The 26,827-nt window shown below is 36.7% G+C and overlaps 1 protein-coding gene across 1 annotated transcript in view; it reads right to left on the bottom strand.

Moving 5' to 3' along the window:
* Window positions 1–837: 837 nt before the first annotated feature.
* KLF8 (Kruppel like factor 8) overlaps window positions 838–26,827 on the bottom strand; it is a 277,551-nt gene continuing 251,561 nt past the window's right edge. The window contains exon 6 of the mRNA XM_032330722.1: window positions 838–1,345. Within this exon, the coding sequence (XP_032186613.1) occupies window positions 1,164–1,345 (182 nt within the window). The 3' untranslated portion in view covers window positions 838–1,163. The remainder of the gene's footprint in view (window positions 1,346–26,827) is intronic.

Below are 26,827 nucleotides of genomic sequence, written 5' to 3'. Positions count from 1 at the left end.
GTCAGTTTCCCATAAAATCCTTTTATATTCCACTTGAAATATAGGAATTCATGCTAATGCTGCCATGGAATGAACACATTTTTTTTTTCTTCCAACCCTTCACCTTAGTATAACATAGCCCCAGTGTGTAATTTCTCATCATGCAATATGCTCATAACAGTTGCCTTATGTAAACAAAAGAATAAACAGTACAGTGCAACCCCTCAAGAACTGTCTCAACAGGCTGCCATCATTTTGATACTCTATCCAAATGAAAGCCTCCATTTGTTTTCAGAATATTCCTGATTTTGCTTGTTCCCATCACTGTCCAACATATTGGAGCAATTTCCTCCCTACTGACATGTCACTGCGTGCTTTGAATATTTGTTCAAATTTAACCTAATAGAGAAGGTAACTGTGCAGCTAAATCTTTATCCTGAAGGAGGAGGAAGAAGAAGAGGAAATAGAAGTAAATAGAAGTAAGAAGAAGAAGTAGAAGTAAACGATCATTTCATTCCTTTTGACGGACTTGAAAAGAAGCACCAGCACTGTCTGAAAACTAAAATGTAAGAACAAATAAGATTGGATTTACAAAACCTTTGAGTTTGGTAAGGGACTCAGCTTATTCACTGAGAATGTGCCCTATATTCAGGACTCACATCCCTATAAATCTTACCAACCAACTAAATTATTATGCCTTTTTCTTTTTAGGAACTTAAAAAATAGTCATTTTAAGACACTACCAACCACTTTTAAGTATTGATTAAAAAAAAGGATAAACATTTTAGAAAATAAGAAAAAAAATGAAATGAGAAGCAGTGTATTTTCATTCACAGCTTTGAGTTTGATTCCTGTTTTGCTTCTTTAGAAAATGTCTTATCTCAGAACAATGGTGGAGTGGGGGAATAGGGGCAACTATGGGTGCTGCACTGAAATTCAACCCATGGGAAGCTGTAAAAACTGGATACTGGATAGTGGAGAGATGAAAGTGGACTATGAGGATTTTCCATGGGAGACCATCTATCTTTCCCTATAGTCTCATCAACCTGGCTTAGTGAGCTGTTCCCACCCCATTCGAGAGGCGAGCTGAAGTCAAAGAGGAAAAGGTGGTTATGATCTCATTGCACATACACGCACATGCACAAAAAAGACCAGTGCAGCTCTTCTAGTGCACTCTATGCTGCTCACATGGTGTCGTGGCGCCTGCGGTGCAGAGATAGGTGGTCAGAGCGAGAAAAGCTACGGTTGCAATCTGTGCACTGGAAGGGTTTGATGCCTGTGTGCTTGCGAAAATGGCGGGTGAGCTCATCTGAACGAGCAAATTTCCAGGAGCAGCCATCCCACGTGCATTTATAAGGCTTCTCTCCTAAAAAGGGGAATATGACAAAAATGAAGGGAGTCAGAGAAGAGATGTTTGGATACTGGAAAGAGAACAGCGTATATAATCATTTATCAAGGTTTTTGTCAAAACTTGTGGCAATCACTTTGAAGAAATGTTCTCTACCCTTACAGAAATACTAAAGAGAAGCCAAGATGGCAGAGTGGAAACTATGTAGGGGCTGGCTGAAACTTTGCTTGACTTCTGACTCTACTACATTCTAGCTGTGTGACCTTGAATAAGTCACTTCTCTTTAGTCCTTCTGTTTTCTTATCTCTAAAGGGGGATAAAAATACTTCAAAGGATGTTTGAAACTTTTTTTTTAATCACAGTAAGCAATAAAACTTGTATCCAAACCTAGGTCTCTGACACTTTCCACTATACCACATTATAATAACCATTACCTCTCTTCTAATAGCTCCTAATAAATATTCAAAAATAAAAATCATACACACAGGGAGAATGTGATTCACTAGAATGGGCCCTCCCCTAAAGCTACAGGCCTTCTTCTGTGTAAAGTCAAATACTCAAGGGTGTGGGATGGAGTTAGAAGAAGCTCATCAAACTTTTTGAAATAGGTCCAAGCGTGTTATCTTTAGACTGCATTGGGTTTATATATGAAATATGCTCCAGAAAGAAAGCTAAATGAAAAGAAAAGTAATATAAAAAAGCATTAATACAGTATGACTCCATTATGTTTTATGGCTCAAACACCACATATGTATATACTCAGAATAAAGGCAGTATCAATATACTTAAATGTAAATTATGAGAAATGATTAACAGTGAATGAATATATGGAAAGTGAGGATGAGAGTAGTAGGAAAATAACTTCCTTTCCCCCCACCTTTCTGTATTGTTTGAAAGTTTTAAAAATCATGATGTTGTATCTCATAATAAAAATTTTAAAATAGGCACAGGGAGATCAGTGGTTGGAAATTTGTGATGAAGTAGGAGGACCCTAGGCTCACCTTGTCCTATGAATGCAACTAGATAACTATCAAATCATCCAAAATACCCTAGAAATTGACCTAAAGAGTGGTAGAACAGAGTCCATAACTAAAGATAGAGAAGAGGCTGCATTGAAGAATGTAGGAAATGAAAAGAGTGTTTGGGAGAGAAACTGATTGTGGCTGCTGGGGTGGAGAAGGATCCATAGCTATGGAGAAAGGCAAGAGTCAGGCTAACACACAGGGGAGCACACAAAGAAAACAAAGAATTACAGCAATTGCCTTGGAAAGCAAGAGGGATTGAATTTCATGAGCCTTGCAACCAGCAGGATTTAAAACCTGGAGTTTTAAATGTCAATGGGCTTTGATGGGATAGAACCTGGAGGGTACTGGGGCTGCCCCTAGAGAGAAGGTGGGCAACCAACCAATGGACATAGAACATGGAAACAGTGACTGGAAGAGTGACTAGGGCACAGAGTGGGGAGGTTATTCACTCATCTCAGAGCCTATGCCAGAATGGTAGTGTTTATGGAGCAATCCTTCTGGTGGCTGGTGCCATTTTCCCTCCCTTGCCCCTCAGCATAAGCAGAAGACCCCTGTGGGAACCAGAACAGTGCCTACACTCCCTACTTATCCAGCTTGCTCCAAGCCTCACCACCCCATGCTCTGGTAGAACTACCCGTCTCAGTCTAGCTTGCCTCAGTCCTAGCACAGTGGACCCTTCCTCCAGAAGACTGCCTCAATAACTTGCTCACATTGTGTCTCCCATCTCATGAGTTTTGCAAAAACTTGGTTCTAGCAGCAGTGATAACAGGTCTCATTTCACAAAGAGTCTAGTGCACAACTAGTTAAAAAGCACCACATTCAGTCCATGGACAAAACACTCCCCACAACTGGTCAAAGAGTCTCTACAAACAACTAGTCTGAAGAATAAGGCAGCCAGGAAAAACAACACAGCACACAGGGCACACACTGGAGTCACTCTGGAAAGTGTGAGGACCTAGGTAACAGGAGACACTAGGGAAGAGGGCACTAGAGGACCTGTTCTTCATAAGACCATTACACTCAAGAACAGGAGATGTAGCTGACTGTCCTAATACAGAAAAACAGACACAGATACAAAAATGAAAAGATAGAGAAAATTATCCCAAGTGAAATAACAGGATTAGGCCACAGCTAGAGATCTAAGCAAAATGTATATAAACAACATGCCTGATAAAGAATTTAAAGTAATGATCATAAGGATACTCAGTGGGCTTGAGAAAAGAGTGGAAGACATGACTGAGACACAGAGAACAGGGATAAGGAATAGCACAGCAGAGATAAAGGGCTCAATACATGAAATGAGAAACTCACTCGATGGAATGAAGAGCAGGCTGGAAGAAGCAGAGGAACAAAATAGTGACCTAATATTGACAAGGGAAAACTCATAAGGCTAGCAGAAGACTTTTCAACAGAAAGCTTGCAAGTCGGAAGGCATGGTATATTCAAACTGTTGATGGGAAAAATCTGCAGACAAGGACACCCTATCCAGGGAGGCTATCATCTAGAATAGAAACAAAGAAAAAGAGTTTCCCAGACAAAAGCTAAAGAAGTTCCTGAACACTAAACTAAGCCTGCAATAAATAATAAAGGAGATACTTTGAGAGGAAAGGGGAGATCCAAAATGACAGCCTGAAGGTAAGAAACACAAAATCACTAACAAAGAATATTTTTGTAAAAAAATGAGCCAAGAACTGACAAAATAAAAGGATGTAAAATATGGTAACATTTACCCAAAATGTGAGGAGGAAAGGAGTGAAAAATGGGTTCAAATTTAAATGACAATCAACTTAATATAGACTGCTATATGCAAAAGATGTTTTACACAAACCTAATGGTAACCATATATCAAAACCCAATAAGAAGTTGGGGAAAGATAGCAATGGAGTAGGAGAACACTAGGCTCACCTCAGCCCATGAACACAACCAGATAACTATTGAATCATCCTAAATACCCAGAAATAGACCTGAAGACTGACTTTAATTGTGATGAAAAACTCCACAAATAAAGGGAGAGAAGTGTGGAGATGTGGTTTAGGGGAGAAATGGATCCCAGGGCTGTGGAGGGGAGGAACCATGGTTGCAGAGAGGACAAGAGAGAGAGAGAGAGGGGAGCACACAGGGGAATATGCAAGACATGTTTCCCAAAGACACTGTCTTGAAAAAGGAGAGGGGCTGCAATTCATGAGTTCTTGAAATCAGTGGAGCTTAAAGCATGGCGTTTTAAAGGACTGGAGGCTTCAATGGTATAGAGCCCAGAAGGCACTGCACTGCTCCAGAAGAGTAGGTGGGCGAATAACCTAGAGAGAGCATGGAAACAGTGATCCGAAGAGTCCCTGGGGCACATGTGGAGGAGACAATTCTACTCTTCTTGGAGTATGTCCCCAAGAGGCAGCATTCTCAGAGACATCTATCTGGAGAAAAGGTGTTGGCTGATGCCATTTCCCTCCTCTGTCCCTCAGCATAAACAGAGCCACCTGTGGCAAGCACTGCAGTGCCAACACTGGCTGCGTAACTTGCATACACCAGGCTTAACACCCCACACTCTGATGAGACAGCCCTTCAGAGGCATCCTTGCCTGAAAGCCAGTCAATTGAACCTCCCACCCCCACCCAGAACACCTGCACAAACCCCTGCCCACACCGCATTTCCTAACCAGAGATCTCTGCATGGCCTCAGTTCTGGTGGAGGTGGTGATGGGTCTCATTTCATAAGCAGACCAGAGCACACCAAGTTAAAATATACCAGATTCAATCCAGGGACCAAACATTGTCCCTGTACAGACAATTGAGCTGAGGGTAGAGCTGCCAAAACACAACAGCAGAATACATGCAACACACACCAGACACTCCTGAAGTGCCAGGACCTGGGCATTACATGACCTTTACATGTTTTGAGGAACAGGAGACATAACTGGCTATTCTAACACAGAGAAGGCAGAGACATAGAGAAAATGCAAAGACAGAAGAATATATTCCAAATGAAGGAACAAGTTGAGGCCATGGGCAGAGATCTAGGTGAAACAGATATAAGTAATATACCTGCTGGAGAATTTATGGCAACAATCATACAAATACACACTAAGCTTGAGAAAAGTATATAAGACACCAGTCAGACCCTTACCACGGAGATAAAAGACTTTAAAAAATCAACCAGAGATGAAATATGCAATGAGATTAGATATAAACATGATGTAAGGAAGAAAAGACTGGAAGAAGCAGAGGAACAACTTATAAACTTAAAATACAAAGTAATGGAAAATAATTAAGATGACCAAAAGAGTGAAGGAAGAATTATGCAACATAGGAATAGACAAGTCAGTGGCTCCATCAGACATAATGACATCTGTATTATAAGGAGTCCCAGTTGAAGCACAGAAAAAAAGAGAGCACAAATTTTACTTGAAGAAATAATAGCTGAAAATTCCCTAATCTAGGAAAGGAAACAGATATTCAGATCAGGAGGCACAGAGAACTCATCAAAATCAATAAAAGCTGGCAATCAACAAGACGTTTTGTACTTAAATTTGCATAATGTAGTGACAAAGAAAAAAAATCTTAAAAGAAGTATAAAAAAAAATAGAAGTCCTTAACATACAATTGAAAACATACAAGGCTAGCTGGAGATTTCTCACAGAAATGTGCCAAGGTAGAAGGGAATGGCATGATATATTGAAAGTGCTGAATGGGAAAAGTCTGTAGCCAAAAATGCTCTAATCAGCAAGGCTATCATTCAGAATATAAGGAGATAAAAATAGTTTCTCCAGACAAATAAAAACTAAAGAAATTTGTGACCATGAAACCAGCCATGCAGAAAATATTAAAGGACACTCTTTGGGTGAAAAAGAGATACCAAAAGTGATAAAGACGAAAAGATAAGAGAAAATATTCAGAAACAATGTCAAAGAAAGTAACAAAATAGCACTAAATACATATCTATCAATAATTACTTTGAATGTTAATGAAATAAATGCTCCAATCAAAAGACATAGGATGTCAGAATAAATAAAAAGAATAATACCTATCTATATGCTGCTTAACAAGAGACTCACTTTAGGCCTGAGTACACCTGCAGATTCAAAGTGAAGTGTCAGAGAAACACTTTTCATATAAATGAGGGTCAAAAGAAAGCCAGAGTAACAACACTCATATCAGACAAATTAGATTTAAAACAAAGTTTGTAATAAGAGATAAATAATACAATCAAAAAGAGTAAATCAAACAAGAAGACATAAAAGTGGAAATATGTATGTATCTAATACAATGGGCATATCAAATAAACAGAAAATAAGTCAAGCAGAGAGAGTCAAATATCATATGGTTTCACTTATTTGTGGAGCATAACAAATATCATGGAGGACAAGGGGTGTTGGAGAGGAGAAGGGAGTTGGGGTAAATTGGAGGGGGAGGTGAATCATGAGAGACTATGGACTCTGAAACACAATCTGAGGGGTTTGAAGTGGCGGGGGGGGGGGTGGGAGGTTGGAGTACCAGGTGGTACCAGGTGGTGGGTATAGAGGGCATGGATTGCATGGAGTACTGGGTGTGGTGCAAAAATAATGAATACTGTTATGCTGGAAATAAAAATAAATTAAAAAAAAAATAATGAATACTGTTTTTCTGAAAATAAATAAATTAATTTATAAAAAAATAAAAAATAAAAAATCCTGGGGAAAAAAAAAAAGAAAATCAATGAGAAATCAATGGCTTTGAATGACACACTGGACCAAATGGACTTAACAGATATGTTCAGAATGTTTCTTCCTAAAACAGCAGAATAACATTCTTTTCAAGCACACAGGGAACATTCTGCAGAATAGATTACACATTAAGTCACACAACAGGCCTCAACAAATACAAAAAGACTGAAATCACATCATGGACATTTTCCTACCACAACTGTATGAAACTAGAAGTAAATCATTAAAAAAAATCTGGAAAGACCATGGGGTGTCTGAGTAGCTCAGTAAGTTATGTGTTTGCCTTTGGCTCAAGTCATTAACCTAGGGTCCTTGGATAAAGCCCCATATTGGGCTCCCTGCGCAGTGAGGCATCTACTCTCCCTCTTCCTCTGCCCCTCTCCTCCTCTATTCTCTCAAATAAATAAATAAAATCTTAAAAAAATCTAGAAAGACCAAAATTATAAGGAGGTTATCCAACATTCTACTAAAGAATGAGTGGGTCAACCAGAAAATAAAAGAAACTTAAAAATACAGGGAAACAAATAAAAATGAAAACACAACCCTCCAAAAACTTGCAATGTTGCAAAAATGGTCCAAAATGAAACTATAGAGCAGTACACCCCTACCTCAAGAAGAAAGAAAAATCTCCAACAACCTAACCCCAAACTTAAAAAAGCCAGAAAAAGAACAACAAAGCTTAAAGGCAGTAGAAGGAACAGAGTAATAAAGATTAGAGCATAAATAATTAATGATACAGAAACTAAAAAAAAAAAACAGAAGAGCCAAAACAAAGAGGCAGCTTTGTGAAAAAAAATAATGAAACTGATGAACCCTTAGCCACAGTTATCAAAAAAAAAAGGAAGACAATGCGCATAAATAAAATCACAAAATAGAGAAGTAACAACCAATACTGCAGAAATACATTATAATTAATATAATTATTATATATTATATATAGTATATTATATAATTATATAATTATACAATTATATATATAATATATACAATATATACAATACAATACAATATATACAATACAATACAATATATACAATTATAAATTTTATAATTGTATAATTATATTATATATATAGTATATTATATAATTATATAATTATACAATTATATATATAATATATACAATATATACAATACAATACATACAATACAATACAATATATACAATTATAAATTGTATAATTGTATAATTATATAATTATATAAATTATAATGTGTAATGTATTATAATGTACTAGCATTATAAGAGAATATTATGAAAAAGTACATGCCAACAATTTGTACAACCTGAAAGAAATGGATGAATTTCTAGAAAAACTTAAACTACCAAAACTGAAATAGGAAGAAATAGAAAACTGGAGCAACCTAATAATCAGCAAAGAAAATGACAGTAGTAAAATATATATAATGCAGCCATAAAAATAAATGAAGCCTTCCCATTTGCAATGACCTGGAAGGAGCTAGACAGTATTATGCTAAGCAAAATATGTCTGTCTTAGAAAGACAAATACCAAATGATTTCATTCGTATATGGAATTTAAGAAACAAATGAGTAAAGGGGGAAAAAAGAGAGAGAAAGAGGTGAACTAAAAAACAGACTCTTAACTGTAAAGAACAAACTGATGGTACTAGAGGAGGGTTGGGGCTGGGTGAGAAAAAGGTGTAATGGTAATTAATTAAGGAGTGCACTTGTTATGATGAGACTTGTGTGATATATGTTATGTTGAATCATTATACTGCATGCCTGAAACTAATATAACACTGAATACTAATAATACTGTAATTTAAAATAAAATAAAATATATATTAAGAATATTTATTCTTCTCCTACCCACTTAATCACAGACCTGTACCCCTGGGGATAAAAATATATGTTTATAAAAAATAAAAAATTAATTAAAAAAAAAAAGAATAATTGTGGGGCACCTGGGTGACTCAGTAGGTTAAAGACTCTGCCTGTGGCTCAGGTCATGATCTCAGGGTCCTGGGATCAAGCCTGGCATCGGGCTCTCTGCTCGGGGTGGGGGGGGGTAGCCTGCTTCTGCCTCTCTCTCTGCCTACTTGTGATCTCTCTCTCTCTTTCAAATAAACAAATAAAATCTTTTAAAAAAAGAATAATTGTGATTACTAGAGGCTGGTGGGGTGTTGATAAGGAGAACAAAATATCAGTTTTGCAGGATACATAAGTCCTGGAAACTAATATAAAACAATTTCACTGTACTTAAAAATGTACTGTACACTTGAAGTTTGCTAAGAGGGTAGAACTTAGGTGTTCCCCTTACTAAAAAAGTAACTATGAAGTAAGGAATGTATTAATTAGGCTGCTTGTGGTGAATATTTCACAATGTGTACATATATCAAATTTACAGATTGCGTATATTAAATATACAATTTCATTTATTTATTAAAGTTTTTATTTAAATTCTACTTAGTTGACATACAGTGTAACGTTAGTTCCAGATGTACAATATAGTGATTCAGCACTTCCATACAACACCTGGTGCTTATCACAAGTGCACTCCTTAATCCTCATCACCTATTTAACCCATCCCCCCCCACCTCCCATCTGGTAACAATCAGTTTGTTCTCTCAAGTGTGTTTCTCTAGGGTGCCTGAGTGGCTCAGTCAGTTAAGGGTCTGCCTTCAGCTCAGGTCAGGATGGCTCTCTGCTCAGCAGGGAGCCTGCTTCTCCCTCTCCCTCTGCTTGTGGCTCCTCCTGCTTGTGCACTCTCTTACTGTTATGCTGGAAATAAAAATAAATTAAAAAAAAATAAATAATAAAATAAAAAAAAAAAAAAAGAGAGTGTGTTTCTTCATTTGCCTCCCTCTTTTCCTTATGTTCATCTGTCTTGTTTCTTAAATTCCATATGAGTGAAATCATGGTATTTTTCTTTCTCTGACTTTGTTCAATAATAACCTTTGTTTGTTTAATAACCTTCATTTAATAACCTGTTGTTTCCTGTCCATCCACATAACTGCAAATGGCAAGATTTCATTCTATTTTTAAGCTTGGTAATATTCCATTGTGTGTGTGTGTGTGTGTGTGTGTGTGTGTGTGTGTGTGTATATATGTGTATATATATATACACACAATATTCTTTATCCGTTCATCAGCCAGTGGACACTTGGGCTGTCTCCATAATGTGGCTATTGTAGATAATGCTGCTATAAACATCGTGGTGCACATATTCATTTGAACTAGTATTTCTGTATTTTTTGTGTAAATACCTAGTAGTGTTATTGCTTAACCATAGGGTAGTTTTATTTTTAATTTTTGAGGAACCTCCATACTGTTTTTCTGGAGTGGTGCACCAGTTTGCATTCCCATCAACAGTGCACGAATGTTCCTTTTTCTCCACCTCCTTGCCAATACCTGTTGTTTTCTGTGTTGTTGACTTTAGCTATTCTGAAAGGGGTAAATTGATATCTCATTGTAGTATTGATTTTCAGTTCCCTGATGATGGTAATGTTGAGCATGTTTTCATGTGTCTGGTGCTCATCTGTATGTCTTCTTTGGAAAGCTGTCTATTCATGTCTGCTGCCCATTTTTTAATTGGATTTTCACTGTTTGGATGATTAGTTTTATAAGTTACTTAGATATTTGATAGTAACCCTTTATCGGATATGTCATTTGCAACCATCTTCCATTTCACAGGTTACCTTCTGTTTTGTTTATTGTTTTCTTCATTGTGCAGAAGCTTTTGACTTTTATGTAGGCATGACAGTTTATTTTTCTTTTGTTTCCTTGTGTGAGGAGATATACTTAGAAAGAAGTTCCACTGGCCAATGTCATAGAAGTTACTCTTTGTGATCTCCTCTTTTTATGTTTTTTTAAAAATTTTTTAAATGATTTTTATGGTTTCAGGCTTCACATTTAGGCCTTTATTCCATTTTTAATTTATTTTTTGTGCTGTGAGAAAGTGATCCACTGTTATTCTTTTCCATACTGTTGTCCACTTTTCCCAACACCATTTATTGAAAAGACACTCTTTTCCCAGTTGGTATTCTTTCCTGCTTTGTTGAAGATTAATTGACCATACAGGTGCTCAGATTTCTGGTTTTCCTTCTTTTCTTCCTTCCTTCCTTCCATTTTCTTTCTTTCTTTTAATTCTTTTGTTCTTCCATTTTTTTCGTTCTTTTTCATTTCTGGTTTTTCTATTCTGTTTCATTGATCTACATGTCTATTTTTGTGTCACTATCTAATGTTTTGATTACTAATGCTTTGTAATATCACTTGAAGTTCACAGTTGTGATGCCTCCACCATTGCTTTTATTTTTTGAGATCACGTTTGTCATTCAGGGTCTTGTGTGATTCCATACAAATTTTAGGAATGTTTATTCTCACTCTGTGAAAAATGCTGTTGGTATTTTGATACTGAATTACATTAAATGTGTAGATTTCTATGGGTAGTACAGACATTTTAACAATTTGTTCTTCTAATCCATGACCATGGTATGATTTTTCATTTCTTTTCCTCATTTGTAATTTCTTTCATGAGTATTTAGTTTTCACAGTAGAGGTTTTTCACCTCTTTGGTTATATTTATTCTTAGGTATCTTATTGGTTTTGTTCAATTGTAAATGGATTGCTTTGTTAATTTCTCTTTCTGTTGCTTCATATTTATTTATTTATTCGATTCTGTTATATTAGCCACCATAAAATACATCATTAGTTTTTGGTGCAGTGTTCCAAGATTCATTGTTTATGTACAACACTCAGTGCTCCATGCAATACATTCATTCCCCCCTTAATATCTACCAACAGGCTCACTCATCCCACCACCCCCTACCCTCTAAAACCCTAAGATTATTTCTCAGCATACACAGTTTCTCGTGGTCCATCCCCCATTCAGATTTGCCCCAATTTACTTTTCCTTTTCTTCTTCTAACGTCCTCCATGTTATTCCTTATGTTCTACAAGTAAGTGAAACCATATGATAATTGACTTTTTCTGTTTGACTTATTTCACTCGGCATTATCTCCTTTGTTCCATCCATGCTGATGCAAAAGTTAGGTATTCATACTTTCTAATGGATGAGTAATATTTCATTGTATATATAGACCACATCTTCATAACCCATTCATCTGTTGAAAGGCATCTTGGCTCTTTCCACAGTTTGGCAAATGTTGCCTTTGCTGCTGTGAAAATCAGGGTACATACGGCCCTTCTTTTCACTACATCTATATCTTTAGGGTAAATGCCCAGGAGTGCAATTACAAGGTCATAGGGAAGCTCTATTTTTAATTTTTCAAGGAACTGCCACACTGTTTTTGAAAGTGGCTACACCAACTTGCATTCCCACCGACAGTGTAAGAGGGTTCCCTTTTCTCCACATCCTCTCCAACATTTGTTGTTTCCTGTCTTGTTAATCTTTTCCATTGTAACTGGTGTAAGGTGGTATCTCAATGTAGTTTTGATTTGAGTCTCCATGATGGCAAAGGATGATGAATATTTTTTTTCATGTGTCTGCTAGTCATTTGTATGTTTGCTTTGGAGAAGTGTCTGTTCATGTCCTCTGCCGATTTTTTGAAATGATTATCTGTTTTTGGGGTGTAGAGTTTGAGAAGTTCTTTATAGATATTGACTATTAGCCCTCTGTCTGTAGTGCTGTTTGTGAATATCTTCTGTCATTCTGTGGGTTGCCTCTTTGTTTTGTTGACTGTTCCTGTTGTTGTCCAGAAGCTTTTGATCTTGATGAAGTCTCAAAAGTTCATTTTTGCTTTTTCTCCTTTGCCTTTGGAGACCTGTCTTGAAAGAAGTTGCTGTGGCCAATGTCAAAAATGTTATTGCCTATGTTCTCCTCTAGGGTTATGATAGATTACTGCCTCACGTTGAGGTCTTTTTTCCATTTCAAGTTTATCTTTGTGTATGGTATAAAAGAATGGTCGAGTGTCATTCTTCTATACATGTTTTCCAAGTCCAGTTTTCCAAGAACCACTTATTGCAGAGACTCTTTTCCACTGTACATTTTTTTCCATCTTTGTCGAAGAATATTTGACCATAGAGCTGAGGGTCCATATCTGGGCTCTCTACTCTGTTCCACTGGTGTATGTGTCTGTTGATATGCCAGTACCATGCTGCCTTGGTGATCACAGTGTTTTTTTAAAGAATCAGTACGATCGATAAGGCACTGGCCAAACTAATTCAAAAGAAAAGAGAGAGAACCCAAATTAATAAAATTCAGAACAAAAAGGGAGAGATCACGACTAACACCAAGGACATAGAAACAATTATCAGAAATTATTATCAACAGTCACATGCTAATAAGTTAAGCAACCTAGATGAAACGGATGCATTCCTGGAAACCTATAAACTTCCACAACTGAATCAGGAAGAAACTGACAATCTAAATAGACCAATATCTAGTAATGAGATTGAAGTAGTGATTAAAAACCTCCCCAAAAAACAAGAACCCAGTACCTGAGAGATTACATGGAGAATTCTACCAAACATTCAAAGAAGAAATAACAGCTATTCTCCTGAAGCTGTTTCAAAAAGTAGAAATAGAAGGAAAACTTTCAGACACTTTTTATGATGCCAGCATTACCCTGATCCCCACACCAGGCAAAGACCCTGCCAAAAAGAAGAATTTCAGATCAATATTCCTGATGAATATGGATGCTAAGATTTTCAACAAGATCCTAGCTAATAGGATTCAACAGTACATTAAAAGATTATTCACAATGACCAGGTGTTATTTTTTTATGGGACACAAGGGTGGTTCAACATTCACAAATCAATCAATGTGATAGAACAAATCAATAAAAGAAAAGAGAAGAACCACATGGCCCTCTCAACTGATGGAGAGAAAGCATTTGAAAAGACACAGCATCTGTTCCTGATTAAAACACTTTAAAGTATAGGGATATAAGAATGTCCACTCTGGCCACTGTTGTTCAACATAGTACTAGACATCCTTGCAACGTCAATCAGACAACAAAAAGAAATAAAAGATATTCAAATTGGAAAAGAAGACATCAAACTCTCTCTCTCTTCACAGATGACATGATACTTTATATGGACAATCCAAAAGACTCCACCCCCAAACTATTAGAACTCATATAGCAATTCAGTAATGTGGCAGGATACAAAATCAATGTACAGAAATCAGTTACTTTCTTATACAATAAGAATGAAAATATAGAAAGGGAAATCAGAGAATAGATTCCATTTACTATAGCAACAAGAACCATAAGATACCTGGGAATAAACCTAACCAAAGAGGTAAAGGATCTCTACTCAAGGAACTACAGAACACTCATGAAAGAAATTAAAGAACACACAAAAAGATGGAAAAGCATCCCATGCTCATGGATTGGAAGAATAAACATTGTTAAAGTGTCTATACCGCCTAGAGCATTCTATATACTTTCAATGCCATTTCGATCAAAATTCCACCAGCATTTTTCAAAGAGCTGGAACAATCAGTCCTAAAATTTGTGTGGAACCAGAGGAGACCCCAAATTGGTAAGGAGATGTTGAAAAATAAAAACAAAACTGGGGGCATCACATTGCCTGATTTCAAGCTTTGGAGATGTGTCTTTCTATGAAGCCAGCATTACCTTGATCCCCTAGAGTGTCATTCAAAGTCATTGTTTCTTTGTTGATTTTCTGTTTAGTTCCTCTGTTCATTGATGTAAGTAGGGTGTTGAGATCTCTTATGGGGGGGCCTGGGTGGCTCAGTTGGTTAAACATCTTCCTTCTGTTCAGGTCATGTTCCCATCATCCTGGGCTGGAGCCCTGTGTCTGGTTTCTTGCCCAGTGGGGAGCTTGGTTCTCCCTCCCCCTCTGTTGCTCCCCCAGCTTGTACTTGGTCTCTCTCTTTGTGTCAAACAAATAAAATCTTAAAAAATAAAAAGTCTCCTACTATTGTTGTGTTAGTATCAATTAGTCCTTTTATATTTGTTATTAATTATCTTATATATTTGGTTGCTCCCATGTTAGGTGCATAAATGTCTATACAAATGTTATATGTTCTTGTTGGATTGTCATATTTATGATTATATATTGCCATTATTTCTGTCTTGTTAAAGTCTTTGTTTTAAATCTAGCTTGTCTAATATAAGTATTGACACTCTGGTTTTCTTTTGACAGCCATTTGAGTAATAAAATTTCTCTGTCTCTTCATTTTCAGTCTGCTGGTTCTCTTTAGGTCTAAAATGAGTTTCATGTAGGCAGCAAATAGATTGGTCTATTTTTTAAAAATCTATTCTGACACCTTATGTCTTTTGATTGGAGCATTTAATCTATTTATATTCAAAATAATTACTGATATGTGTGTATTTAGTACCATTTTATTACTTGTTTTGTCCTTGTTTCTGGAGATTTTCTCTGATCCTCTCTTTGTCACTTTTGCCCTCTCCTTTGCACCCAATGGGTCCCCTTCAATATTTCCTGCACATCTGGTTTGGTAGTCCTGAACTGCTTTTGTTTTTATTTTTCTGGGAAACTTTTTCATTAAGTTTTTATTAATTCCAGTTACTTATCACATATGTACCATGTGTTTCAGGGTAAAAAATAGTGATTTGGTACTTCCATACAATACCAGATGCTCACTAGAACAAGTGCACACCTTAATCCTTATCACTTAACCCATGCCCCTACTCACTTCTACTTTGGTAACAATTAGTTTGTTCTCTATAGTTAGCAGTCTGCTTCTCAGGTTGTCTCTCTTTTTTTCCCCTTCGCTGAGTTGTCTCTTAGATTCTAAATCACGTGTTATTTGTCTTTCTGTGCATGTCTCAGTTTGGTTAGCATACGCCTCTCTAGCTCCGTCCATGTCATTGGTGATGGCAAGAGCTCATTCTTTTTTTTTTTTTTTTAATAGCTGACCAATATTCCATTGTGTGTGTGAATCTATCTATCAGTATATATGTATGTATATATATATACATATATATATACACATATATCACTTCTTTTTCTTCTCCTTCTCCTTCTTTTTTTCTCCTTTTTCTCCCTCCTTTTCCTCCTCCTCCTCCTTCTTCTTCTTCTTTTTCTTGTTCATCTTCATCATCATCATCTTCTTCTTCCTTTCTTCTTCTGCTCAAATGTAAAGTTAGGCTTTATGGCCTGGGTAAGTGTATATGCCTGGTATCCTGAAGTTTAGAGAATTCTCCAGAGGTTTAGATTTAGTATTAAGGATTAAGGCTTAGGGTTAGTGTTAGGGTTAAGGTGTTAGTCATTTATATTAATAAAAGAAGATGATAGTTGAATGACAGTTTAAACACAGTGTAGTTTCAACATGTTTAAGCACAAGGTTCTTCCATTATGCTCCTATACATCCATTTACAAACACATATATATTAATAAAAAACATTATTTGAACAAGGGATTATACACAGTGTAGTTTCTATGAAGTAAGGACAGGGCTTTTCCCATATGCTTCTAACATGTTTATAAATACTTATATCTTAATGAAAGAAGGTGCTACCTGAAACATGCATTATATACCATTTAGTTTCATTAAGGTAAGAATAGGGGCGGGGAAGGGAGGTTGGGGGAACCAGGTGGTGGGTATTGGAGAGGGCATGGATTGCATGGAGCACTGGGTGTGGTGCAAAAACAATGAATGCTGTTACACTGACAAGAAATAAAAAATTAAAAAAAAAAAGACTGAAGGAATAAACTATACAGAATTCAGCCAGAAAAAAAAAGGAATAGGCATATTCTCCCTATGCTTCTACACATACATTTATAAACACACATATATATGGATAAGGTAGTTGTTAATTGAACAATGATTTATACACAGTGTATTGTCAATGAGTTAAGTATATGACTATTCCCATATCCCTCTACAGGTATGGGTAGAAACTTTTAATGAAAGAAGATGATACTTGAAAGATGGATTATGCATAGTGTGGTTTCAGTGTTAAACATGTGGATATTCCTGTACACTTCTACACATTGTCAAACACCTGCATCTTATTCAAAGAAGACATTAGTTGAGGGTGTATTATACACATGGTAGTTCCAATGAGTTAAGCATACAGCTATTCTCATATATTTCTTTTTTAAAATTTTTTCAATTTATTTATTTTCAGAAAAACAGTATTCATTATTTTTTCACCACACCCAGTGCTCCATGCAATCCATGCCCTCTATAATACCCATCACCTGGTACCCCAACCTCCCGCCATCCCCCCGCCACTTCAAACCCCTCAGATTGTTTTTCAGAGTCCATAGTCTCTCATGGTTCACCTCCCCTTCCAATTTACCCCAAATTCCTTCTCCTCTCTAACACCCCATTCTCATATATTTTTACATAACTTTATATACTCTTATACCTTAATGAAAGTAGATGCTACTTGACAAAAGGTTTAGTCACAGTATGTTTCCCGTGTTAAGCATGCAGCTATTCCCAAAGGCTTTTCTTTTTAATTTAAATTCAGGTTAGTTAATATACAGCATAACATTAGTTTCAGGTGTACAATTCAGTGATTTTGTTCTTACATATAACACCCAGTGTTCATCACAAGTTCACTCCTTAATCCCCATCACAAATTTAATCCATCCCACCACCCGCCTGCCCACTGGAAATAATTGGTTTGTTCTCTATAGCTAAGAGTCTTTTTCTTGGTTTGCCTCTCCTTCTCCCCTATGATCATTTCGTTGATTTTTAAATTCCTCATATGAGTGAAATCACATGGTATTTGTTTTTCTCTGGCTGAGTTACTTATCATTTCACAATGTGCTCTAGTTCCATCCACATCATTGCAAATGGCAAGATTTCATTCTTTATTATGATTACTATTCTAATAATCTAATATCTATGATTAATATTAATGTATTATTTTGAGATATATATCAAAGATATAAAGAATAAGTGATATCTATATCTATATCTATATCTCTATATATAGATATAAAGATATAAAGAAGTGATATATATCTAGATATATAGATATCTATATCAAAGATAAAAAGAAGTGATATATATCTAGATATATATCACTTCTTTTTATCTATATATATCTGATATATATCTAGATATATATCACTTCTTTTTATCTTTGATATATATATATCTTTATATCTTTGATATGTATATCAAAATTATATATATATATATATATATATATATATATATATATATATATATATATATATCTTCTTCTTTATCTTCATCAGTAAATGGACATTTGGGCTCTTTCCATAATTTATCTATTGCTGATAATACTGCTATAAACATCAGGGTGCATATACCCCCACTGAATCTGTATTTTTGTATCCTGTGGGTAAATACCTAGTACCGCAATTGCTCGATCATAGAGTAGCTCTAATTTTGACTTTTTGAGGAACCTCTATATTATTTTGCAGAGTGGCTGCACCAGTTTACATTCCCACCAACAGTATAAGAGGGTTCCCCTTTGTCTGCATCCTGGCCGACACCTGTTGTTCCCTGCATTACTAATTTTAGCCATTCTGACAGGTGTTGGGTGATATCTCATTGTAGTTTTTGTTTATATTTCCCCAATGATTAGTGATGTTGAGCATATTTTCATGTCTGTTGGCCACCTGTATGTCTTCTTTGCCAAAATGTCTAGTCACGTGTTCTAGGCCATGTTTTAACTGGTTTACTTGTGTTTGGGGGTGTTGAGTTTCATAAGATCTTTATATATGTTGGATTTCAACCCTTTATCAGATATGTTATTTGCAAATACCTTCTCCTATTGTATAGGTTGCCTTTTAGTTCTGTTGATTGTTTCCTTCACTGGTCAGAAGGTTCTCATTTTGTTGAAGTCCCGATAGTTTATTTATGACTTTCTTTCCCTTGCCACAAGAGACATATCTAGTCAGAAGTTGTTATGGTTGATTCAAAGAGGTTAGTGCCTGTATTCTTCTATAGGATTTTAATGTTTTCCTGTCTCACATTTGGGTCTTTCACACATTTTGAGTTTATTTTTAATTTTTTGTATGTGAAATTAAGTGGTCCAGTTTCATTCTTTTGCATGGTGTTCTCCAGTTTTTCTCTGGGCAACTCTTTCTGCCCCCTATTCTGAATGATAGCCTTCCTGGATAGAGTATTCTTGGCTGCAGATTTTTTTCCATTCAGCACCTTGAAGATATCATTACACTCCCTTCTGGCTCACCACATTTCTGTTGGGATATCCCAGCTATTCTTATGGGTTTTTGCATGTATGTTAAGGATTTCTTTTGTTTTGCTGCTTTTAAGATTTTTTTCTTTATCACTATATTTTTGAAATTTAATTACAATATATTTTTGTTCACCTGCTTTTGTTGATATTGATGGGAGTTCTCTGTGCCTCCTGGATATGGATGTCTGTTTCCTTTCCAAGATCAGGGAAGTTTTCAGCTATTAATTTTTCAAATAAAATTTCTGTCTCCTTCTCTGTGTTTCTACTGGGAATCCTATAATAGAAATTTTAGTATGTTTAATAATTACTGAGTTCCCTACATCTATTCTCATGTTGTATAATTCTTCCTCTCTTTTGTTCAGCTTCATTACTTTCCATTACTTTGTTTTCTAGGTCACTAATTCATTCTTCTGCATCTTCCATCCTACTGTTCATTGTTCTAATCTCATTTATTGAACTATTAATTTCTGATTGATTTTTTAAACTCTTTTGTCTCTGCAGTAAGTGTCTCGCTGATTATTTGTATACTTTTCTCTAGCCCAGAGTACCCTTATGATTATCCCTCTAAATCCCCCATCACACATTTTACTTATATCTGTTTCACTTGGATCTCTAGGTTTGGCCTTATCTTTTTCTTTCTTCTGGGATAAATTCTTCCACGTTTGAATTCTGTCAATGTCTCTATCTTCTCTGTGTTAGAAAAGCCAGTTATGTCTCCTGATCCTGAAAGTAACCACCCTATGAAGAGGTCGTGTAGTGTGAGGGACTGGCACTTCAAAGAGTGCCTCTGGTGTGTGCTGCATGCACACTGCTGTTGTATTTTGTCTTCTCTATCCTTCAGGCCAGTCATCAGCAGAGGATCTCCTTGCCTACTGTAGGTAGTGTTTGGTTCCTTCCTTGAATGTGGTTGAGTTTTAATTGGTTCCTGCTTTGAATATGGTTGAGTTTTAACTAGGTATGCTTTGCTTGTGAAATGAGATCTGTCACCACCTTTATTGGAACCGAGGCCCTGCAGCAGTCTCCAGTCAGATGTCATGTGGACAGGTATCTGTGCTGTTTTTCTGGGGCAGGGGTCTTCTGTTCAGGGATTGAGGCAAGTGTGACTGAAAAGGGCATTCCCACCAGTTTGTGGGGGTGTGGGACTTTGTATATGCAAGTGAGGCAGTCAGTGTGCACTGTGCCACTTTCTGCAGGTGGCTCTGTGTTTATGCTAAGGGGTGGGTGAAAAGAACAGCACCTGCCACCTCCTTTGCTTCTGGAGAGGTATCTCTGTGAATGCTGCCTCCTAGGGAAATCCTCTGAAAAGAGAAAATATTATTCCCATTGTGTGTGCCCCAGGTACTCTTGAGATCACCACTTCCATACTGTCTGCTGACATGTATTTTGTCTGCCTTTTCTCTAGGAGAAGAGCAGTGCCCTTTGTGCTATATCTCAGCCAAGGAGAGACTGTGGACTCTAAGAAACAAATTGAGGGTTTTGGTGGGGAGAGGGATGTGGGGGTTGGGAGAGCTTGGTGGTGGGTATTAAGGAGGGCATGTATTGCATGGAGCACTGGGTATGGCACATAAGCAATGAATCTTGGAACACTGAAAAAATAAAAAACAAAATAAAACAAAACAACTTCAGGCTCAAATCCCTGCTGGTTGCAAGAACTCAGGAAATTCAGGCCCTCTCATTTTCCAAGCCAATGGCTTTGGGTAAACATATTCCTTTTGTGTTCCCCTGTGTGATCTTCTCTGGATCACGGCTCCTTTCCCTTTGCAGCACTACCAATCTATTTCTCCTCTAAACCACATCTCCACACTTCCTACCTTCTTTGATGTGACCTTGCCTTTCCCTTTAGTTGTGTAGTTTGTGTATGTCTTCAGGTCTATGTCTGGGATATTTAGGATTATTTGATAGTTATCTGTTTGTATTCATGGGACAAGGTGAGCCGAGGGTCCTTCTACTCCACCACCATTGTTCCCTAGCTCAAACATATACAGTTTTAATTCTCAACTACATTCATAAAAGTTGTTGGGAAAAAGAATTAAACAAGACAAAACACTTAAGCAGGGGGTGGCAGTGATATAGAACTGATAGCACCTTAATAACAGCTAATATTTGTTGAGTGTTTCCCAGATATTATACTAAGTGTTTCACACTATTAATATCCTTAGATAAGGAAAGTGAGGCAGAAAAAAGTGAAGTAAATTTCTGCTAATTATGGTAGACTCGGCATGTCAAATCCAAACAGTGTAGCTTCGTAATATATGCTCTTGGTCATTATGTCTACATCCTCAATATAGAACTATCTGAGAATTAGAAACAAATAACCAAGGGCATAAAAGAGTGTTAAAAATAATAATACATTTTCAGCCAAAGTGACTGGGTGATGCCATTATTAAAAAATAAAACTTGGAAGTTATGCTTAGTAGAAGTTTTTATATCTGCATCTCCTGTTTGCATAATTGCAAGTTCGATGGAGATGAATGGCTGTACTGTATGCCAGAGGTGGTACCCAAATAAGTACAAACCTCATGGTTCTCTGCTGAAAGAGTGTCTACCAGAAACAGAGATATTCTCTGGTACCCATTGCAATGAACTGTAATCTTTGGAAGTCAATGAAGCAGTCATTTCTGCAGTTACCTCAGTTCCAGAGAACCTGTAAAATACCAGGAGTAGAGAAAAATATACCTTGGTTGCGCACCAATGTTTAATTCTCACTTACTGCATTGATCACTGGAAAACATTCTATCTCTGTAAATGACACCTCTGTCCATTCAGTCTGCCAAAACAAAATCTGTTATCAGTGTCCTCTCAATCATCAGTACACTTCCTTTTCTGCATATCCACTCCCAACATACTAGTCAGATTTTCATCTTTTTTTGTCTGAATCACTATAGTAGCCTCTTAAGTGTTCTTTCTCCTCCCACTCTTGCACCTGAATGCTTCTCTTACCAATCACTGTACTCAATATGCTCTAGTTATGCTGAAATTCTATCAGTTATTAAAAGAAGGCAAGATTATCCCCATATCACAACTTTTGTATCCTGCCTAGCCAAGAATATTTTCCTAAATCTTTGGCATACCTGGCTCCTTCTCCTATTGATTAAATCATTCTATGTATACTTTTGTTTAAATCTTGATTTGAACGAACATTTAAAAAATTTACTAGACAGTTGGGGGAAATCTGATATTAAATATGGTGTTGAGGGGCCAAAGTTAAGATGGCAGAGAAGTAGGGAGACCTGGGGCTTTCTTGTACCTGAACACAACTGTATTGAGGTCAGGTAATTTGGAACGCCAAGAAATATATATGAAGATTTGAAGAAGTATTTGCATGGTTGGAAAAGAAAACATGGCAGGTGTGAGATGCCTGGGAAGGAACTGGGAGAGAAAAAAGCTGCTTTGTTGTGGAGGACAGAGAACCCCTTGCATAGGAAGAGAAAGGGGATAGAGATGATGAGAGGTTGTGGGACAGGGTTTGCACAAGAAGAAAACCTCTCAGACTATAGACTGAGGAGCTAGGAGAACTGATTTGGCAGTTGTTTTTGTTTTTGTTTTTTGGAAATAGTGAATGTAGCTCAAACTCTGAACTTTGGAAGTGTTGGAATTTCACTGAAGGGGAACTGTAGCATGTGCTCCTGGAAAGAAGGAGGGCTCTGGCCCAGAAGCATACCCAAAGTGGTTTAGGGATCTCAGGGGTCACACTGTGAGAGCTATATCCCATTTCTGGAATACATTTGGAAGGGGATATATTGACTCTCCAAAGACAAAAGACCCCATAGGTGCCAGCAAACACCCTTTCATTGGCAAGTGTCCAATGCACGTGCAGAAGGTGGCTAAACTAGCCTCTCCATTTTGTGTTGCCACACTATAGAATCCAGACACTGCACAGGTGGGGTACTGTTTTTCTGGGGCAATGGGCACTAGTAAGAGCACAGCGACTCTCTAATCTGGAGTAGGGAGCAGATCAAGGCAGTGCTGGCTCCTTTAAGATCTGGAGTTTTGAATCCCAGCAGCATTTCAAAGATAAAACACAGATTTGGAGTTTTGAATCCAAGATTCACCAGAGACAAATGCAGGAGAAGTGGGCTTCAGGCATCCTGATGGCCCTCACTTTTCTGTGAGGGCTTCCTGAAAAGCTCAGACTGTGAGATCCCCTGTATAGGGACCAGAGAGTAGGGTGCCATTTTAGTCTTGATTCCAAACCAGCAGGACATCAGTGAGCAGCACAGTGGCCCCAGTGGAGGTGGAAGTTGCCCCTTATGCTTGGAAAGTGCTTTTCTTTTACCGGGACAGGACTGACTGTGAGCCAGCATGGTAAACCTCTCACCTAGAAGAACAATAAAGGCACTACTCTGCATGCACCAAGTCTATTGAATATATAGTACTCCCATATCATCTCCTTTAGTTACAGTGGAAATATGACCAGGCTGTATTACTTCTTCTCTTCTTCCTTTCTTTTCTCCTACATTTCTTTCTTTCTTTCTACTTTCTTCCCGTCCCCCCTTTGGAATCAGGCTTATAGTTTTTGTTTCTTAGTCTGTTTTTTTTTTCTCCATTTCCTTTTCTCTCTTTATGGATCAGTCTTCTTTTTCTATTTTCCATTTCTTAATTTTTTGCTCTTTATTTTTCCTTGGAATCAGCTTATGGTTTTTTTCAACTGTCTGTTTTTTCCCTTTTTTCACTTTTTCTTTTCTCTTATTTTTGAAACAGGGTTTTCTTGTCTCTTTTCATTTTCTCTCTTTCTTCCTTCCTTTATTTTTTTATAGGAATTTTAAACAAACAAATTGAAGTACACCTAGAAAAAGGTACAAACAGTCCACATTGCAAGGAAGGAGGAACTGTGCAGAGGACAGACCAGTGGGAAAGAGAGCCAAAAATACAACAGCAGAGTACACACAACATACACCCAGAAACACATCCTGAAGTGCCAAGTCCTGGACAGTGGATTACCACTTCATAATATAGCATTATTCTGAGGTGCAGAAATATAGCAAGCTTTCCTAACATGCAAAAGATAGAAACTTAGCCAAATTGACAAGATAAATAAACTCTCCCAAAAAGATAGGTCAGGAAGATATCACAGCAAAGTACATGCTCAAAGCAAATATGAATAATATATGTGAACAAGAATTTAGAAAACAGTCATGAGACTAGTCGCTGGACTTGAAAAAAAACATAAAAGATACTAGAGAAATACTTGTTGCAGAGATAAAGAATGAAACACTAGTCAGCTGATATAAAAAATACTATAAACTGAGATGCAAAACAGATTCAATATAATCATGGCAAGGAATGAAGAAGCAGAAGAGAGTATAGATGATATAGAAGACAAAATGATGGAAAATAATGAAACTGAAGAGAAGAGGGGAAAAAAACCTATTAGATAATGAAGGTAGACATAGGGAATTCAGTGATCCCATAAAGCAAAAAATGTATCTGTATCACAAAAGTCCCAGAAGAACACCAGGAAAAGGGGGTTGAAGGTTATTTGAGCAAATTATAGTTGAGAACTTCCTTAATCTGGGGAAAGAAACAGGCATTCATGTTCAAGAGGTACAGAAAATTTCTCTCAAAATCAACAAAACAAGTCAACATCATGACATATTACAGTTGAACTAGCTGAATACAAAGATAAAGAAAAGAGAGAATTCTGAAAGTAGCTCACGAGAAAAAGTGCTTAACATACAAGGGCAGACACATAAGGTTGACAGCAGACCTGTACATAGAGACCTGACAGGCCAGAAAAGACTGGCATGATATAATCAGTATGTTAAATGGTAAAAAATATGCAGCCAAGAATACTTAATCCAGCAAGGCTGTCACTCAGAATAGAAGGAAAGATAAAGAGTATCCAAGACAAACAAAGTAAAGAAGTTCATGAACACAAAACAAGTCCTACAAGAAATATTAAAGGGGAACTTTTGACTGGAAAGTGGGACCAAAAGTAACAAAAACTAGGCAGGAACAGAGATAACCGACAGGAACAGTGACTTTACAGGTAATCCAATGGTACTAAATTCTTATCTTTCAATAATTACTCTGAATGTAAATGGACTCAATGCTCCAATCAAAAGACATAGGATATCAGATGGATTAAAAAAAAAAAACCAAGATCCATTAAATATGCTGCTTACAAGAGTCTCTCTTTAGAGCTAGACACCTCCACATTGAAAGTGATGGGGTGAACAATATACGATGCTAATGGACATCAAAAGAAAGCTGGAGTAGCCATCCTCATATCAGACAAACTAGATTTTAAAACAAAGATTTTAGTAAGAGATGAAGGGCACTATATCATAGTAAAGGAGGTCTATACAAAAATAAGATATAGCAATTGTAAATATTTATGTCTCTTACTTGGGAGCAGACAAATACATAATCAATAAAAAAACTTAAAGAAACACATAATAATACTACAATAATAGACAGGGACTTCAACAGCCCCCTCACAGCAATGGACAGATGATCATCTAAGCATAAGATCAACAAGGAAACAAAGGCTATGAATGACACACTGGACCAAATGGACTTCACAGATATATTCAGAGCATTTCATCCTAAAGCAGAAGAATATATAGTCTTTTCAACTGCACATGGAATATTCACCAGAATAAGTCACATACTGGTCATAAATCAGGGGTTCAACTGGTTCAAAATGATTGAGATAATACTATGTATATTTTCAGATCACAATGCTTAAAAACTTTAACTTAATCACAAGAAAAATTTGGGAGAAACACAAATACATGAATGTTAGAAACATGCTACTGAAAAATGAGAGAGCCAACCAAGAAATTAAAGAAGAATTAAAAATATGTGGAATAAAAAAGAAAAAAAAAAGAAAACATGACAGTTCAAAATCTTTGGGATGCAACAAAGGCTGTCCTACAAGGGAAGGATATACAGGCCTTTTTCAAGAGACAAGAAGGATCTTAAATACAAAACCTAAGCTTACACCTAAATGAGCTGGAAAAAAACAACATATTAAAGCTAAGCCCAGCAAGAGAAGGGAAATAATAAAGATTAGAACAGAAATCAATGATATAACAGTTAAAAAAAATAAAGTAGAACAGATCAACAAAACTAGGAGCTGGTCCTTTGAAAGAATTAACAAAATTAATAAAGCCCTAGCCAGACTTATCACAAATAAAAGAGAAATGACCCACATAAATAAATTAATGAATGAAAGAGGAGAGATCACAACCAATACTGAAGAAATACAAACAATTGTAAGAGAATATTATGAGCAATTATAGTCTAACAAATTAGGCACTCTGGAAGAAATGAACACATTCCCAGAAATATATAAATAACCAAAACTGAAACAGGAAGAAATAGAAAACCTGACAGACCCATAAAAAGCAACAAAATTGAATCAGCACTCAAAAATCTCCCAAGAAACAAGAGTCCAGCCTGGATAGTTTCCAAGGGAATGTGATCAAACATTTAAGGAAGAATTAATACTTACTGTTTGTTTTAAACGATTTTATTTATTTTTGGCAGAGAGAGAAAGAGAGCACAAGTGGGGGGGGAGTGGCAGGCACAGGGAGAGGGAGAAGCAGGCTTCCTGGGGAGCCCGATGTGGGGCTCAATCCCAGGACACTGGGAACATGACCTGAGCTGAAGGCAGATGCTTAACTGACTGAGCCACCCAGGAGCCCAAATATTTATTATTCTGAAACTGTT

Source organism: Mustela erminea, chromosome X (genome assembly GCF_009829155.1).
Source record: "Mustela erminea isolate mMusErm1 chromosome X, mMusErm1.Pri, whole genome shotgun sequence".
Taxonomy (NCBI): Eukaryota; Metazoa; Chordata; class Mammalia; order Carnivora; family Mustelidae; genus Mustela; species Mustela erminea.
This window is presented reverse-complemented; position numbering and strand designations above follow the sequence as displayed.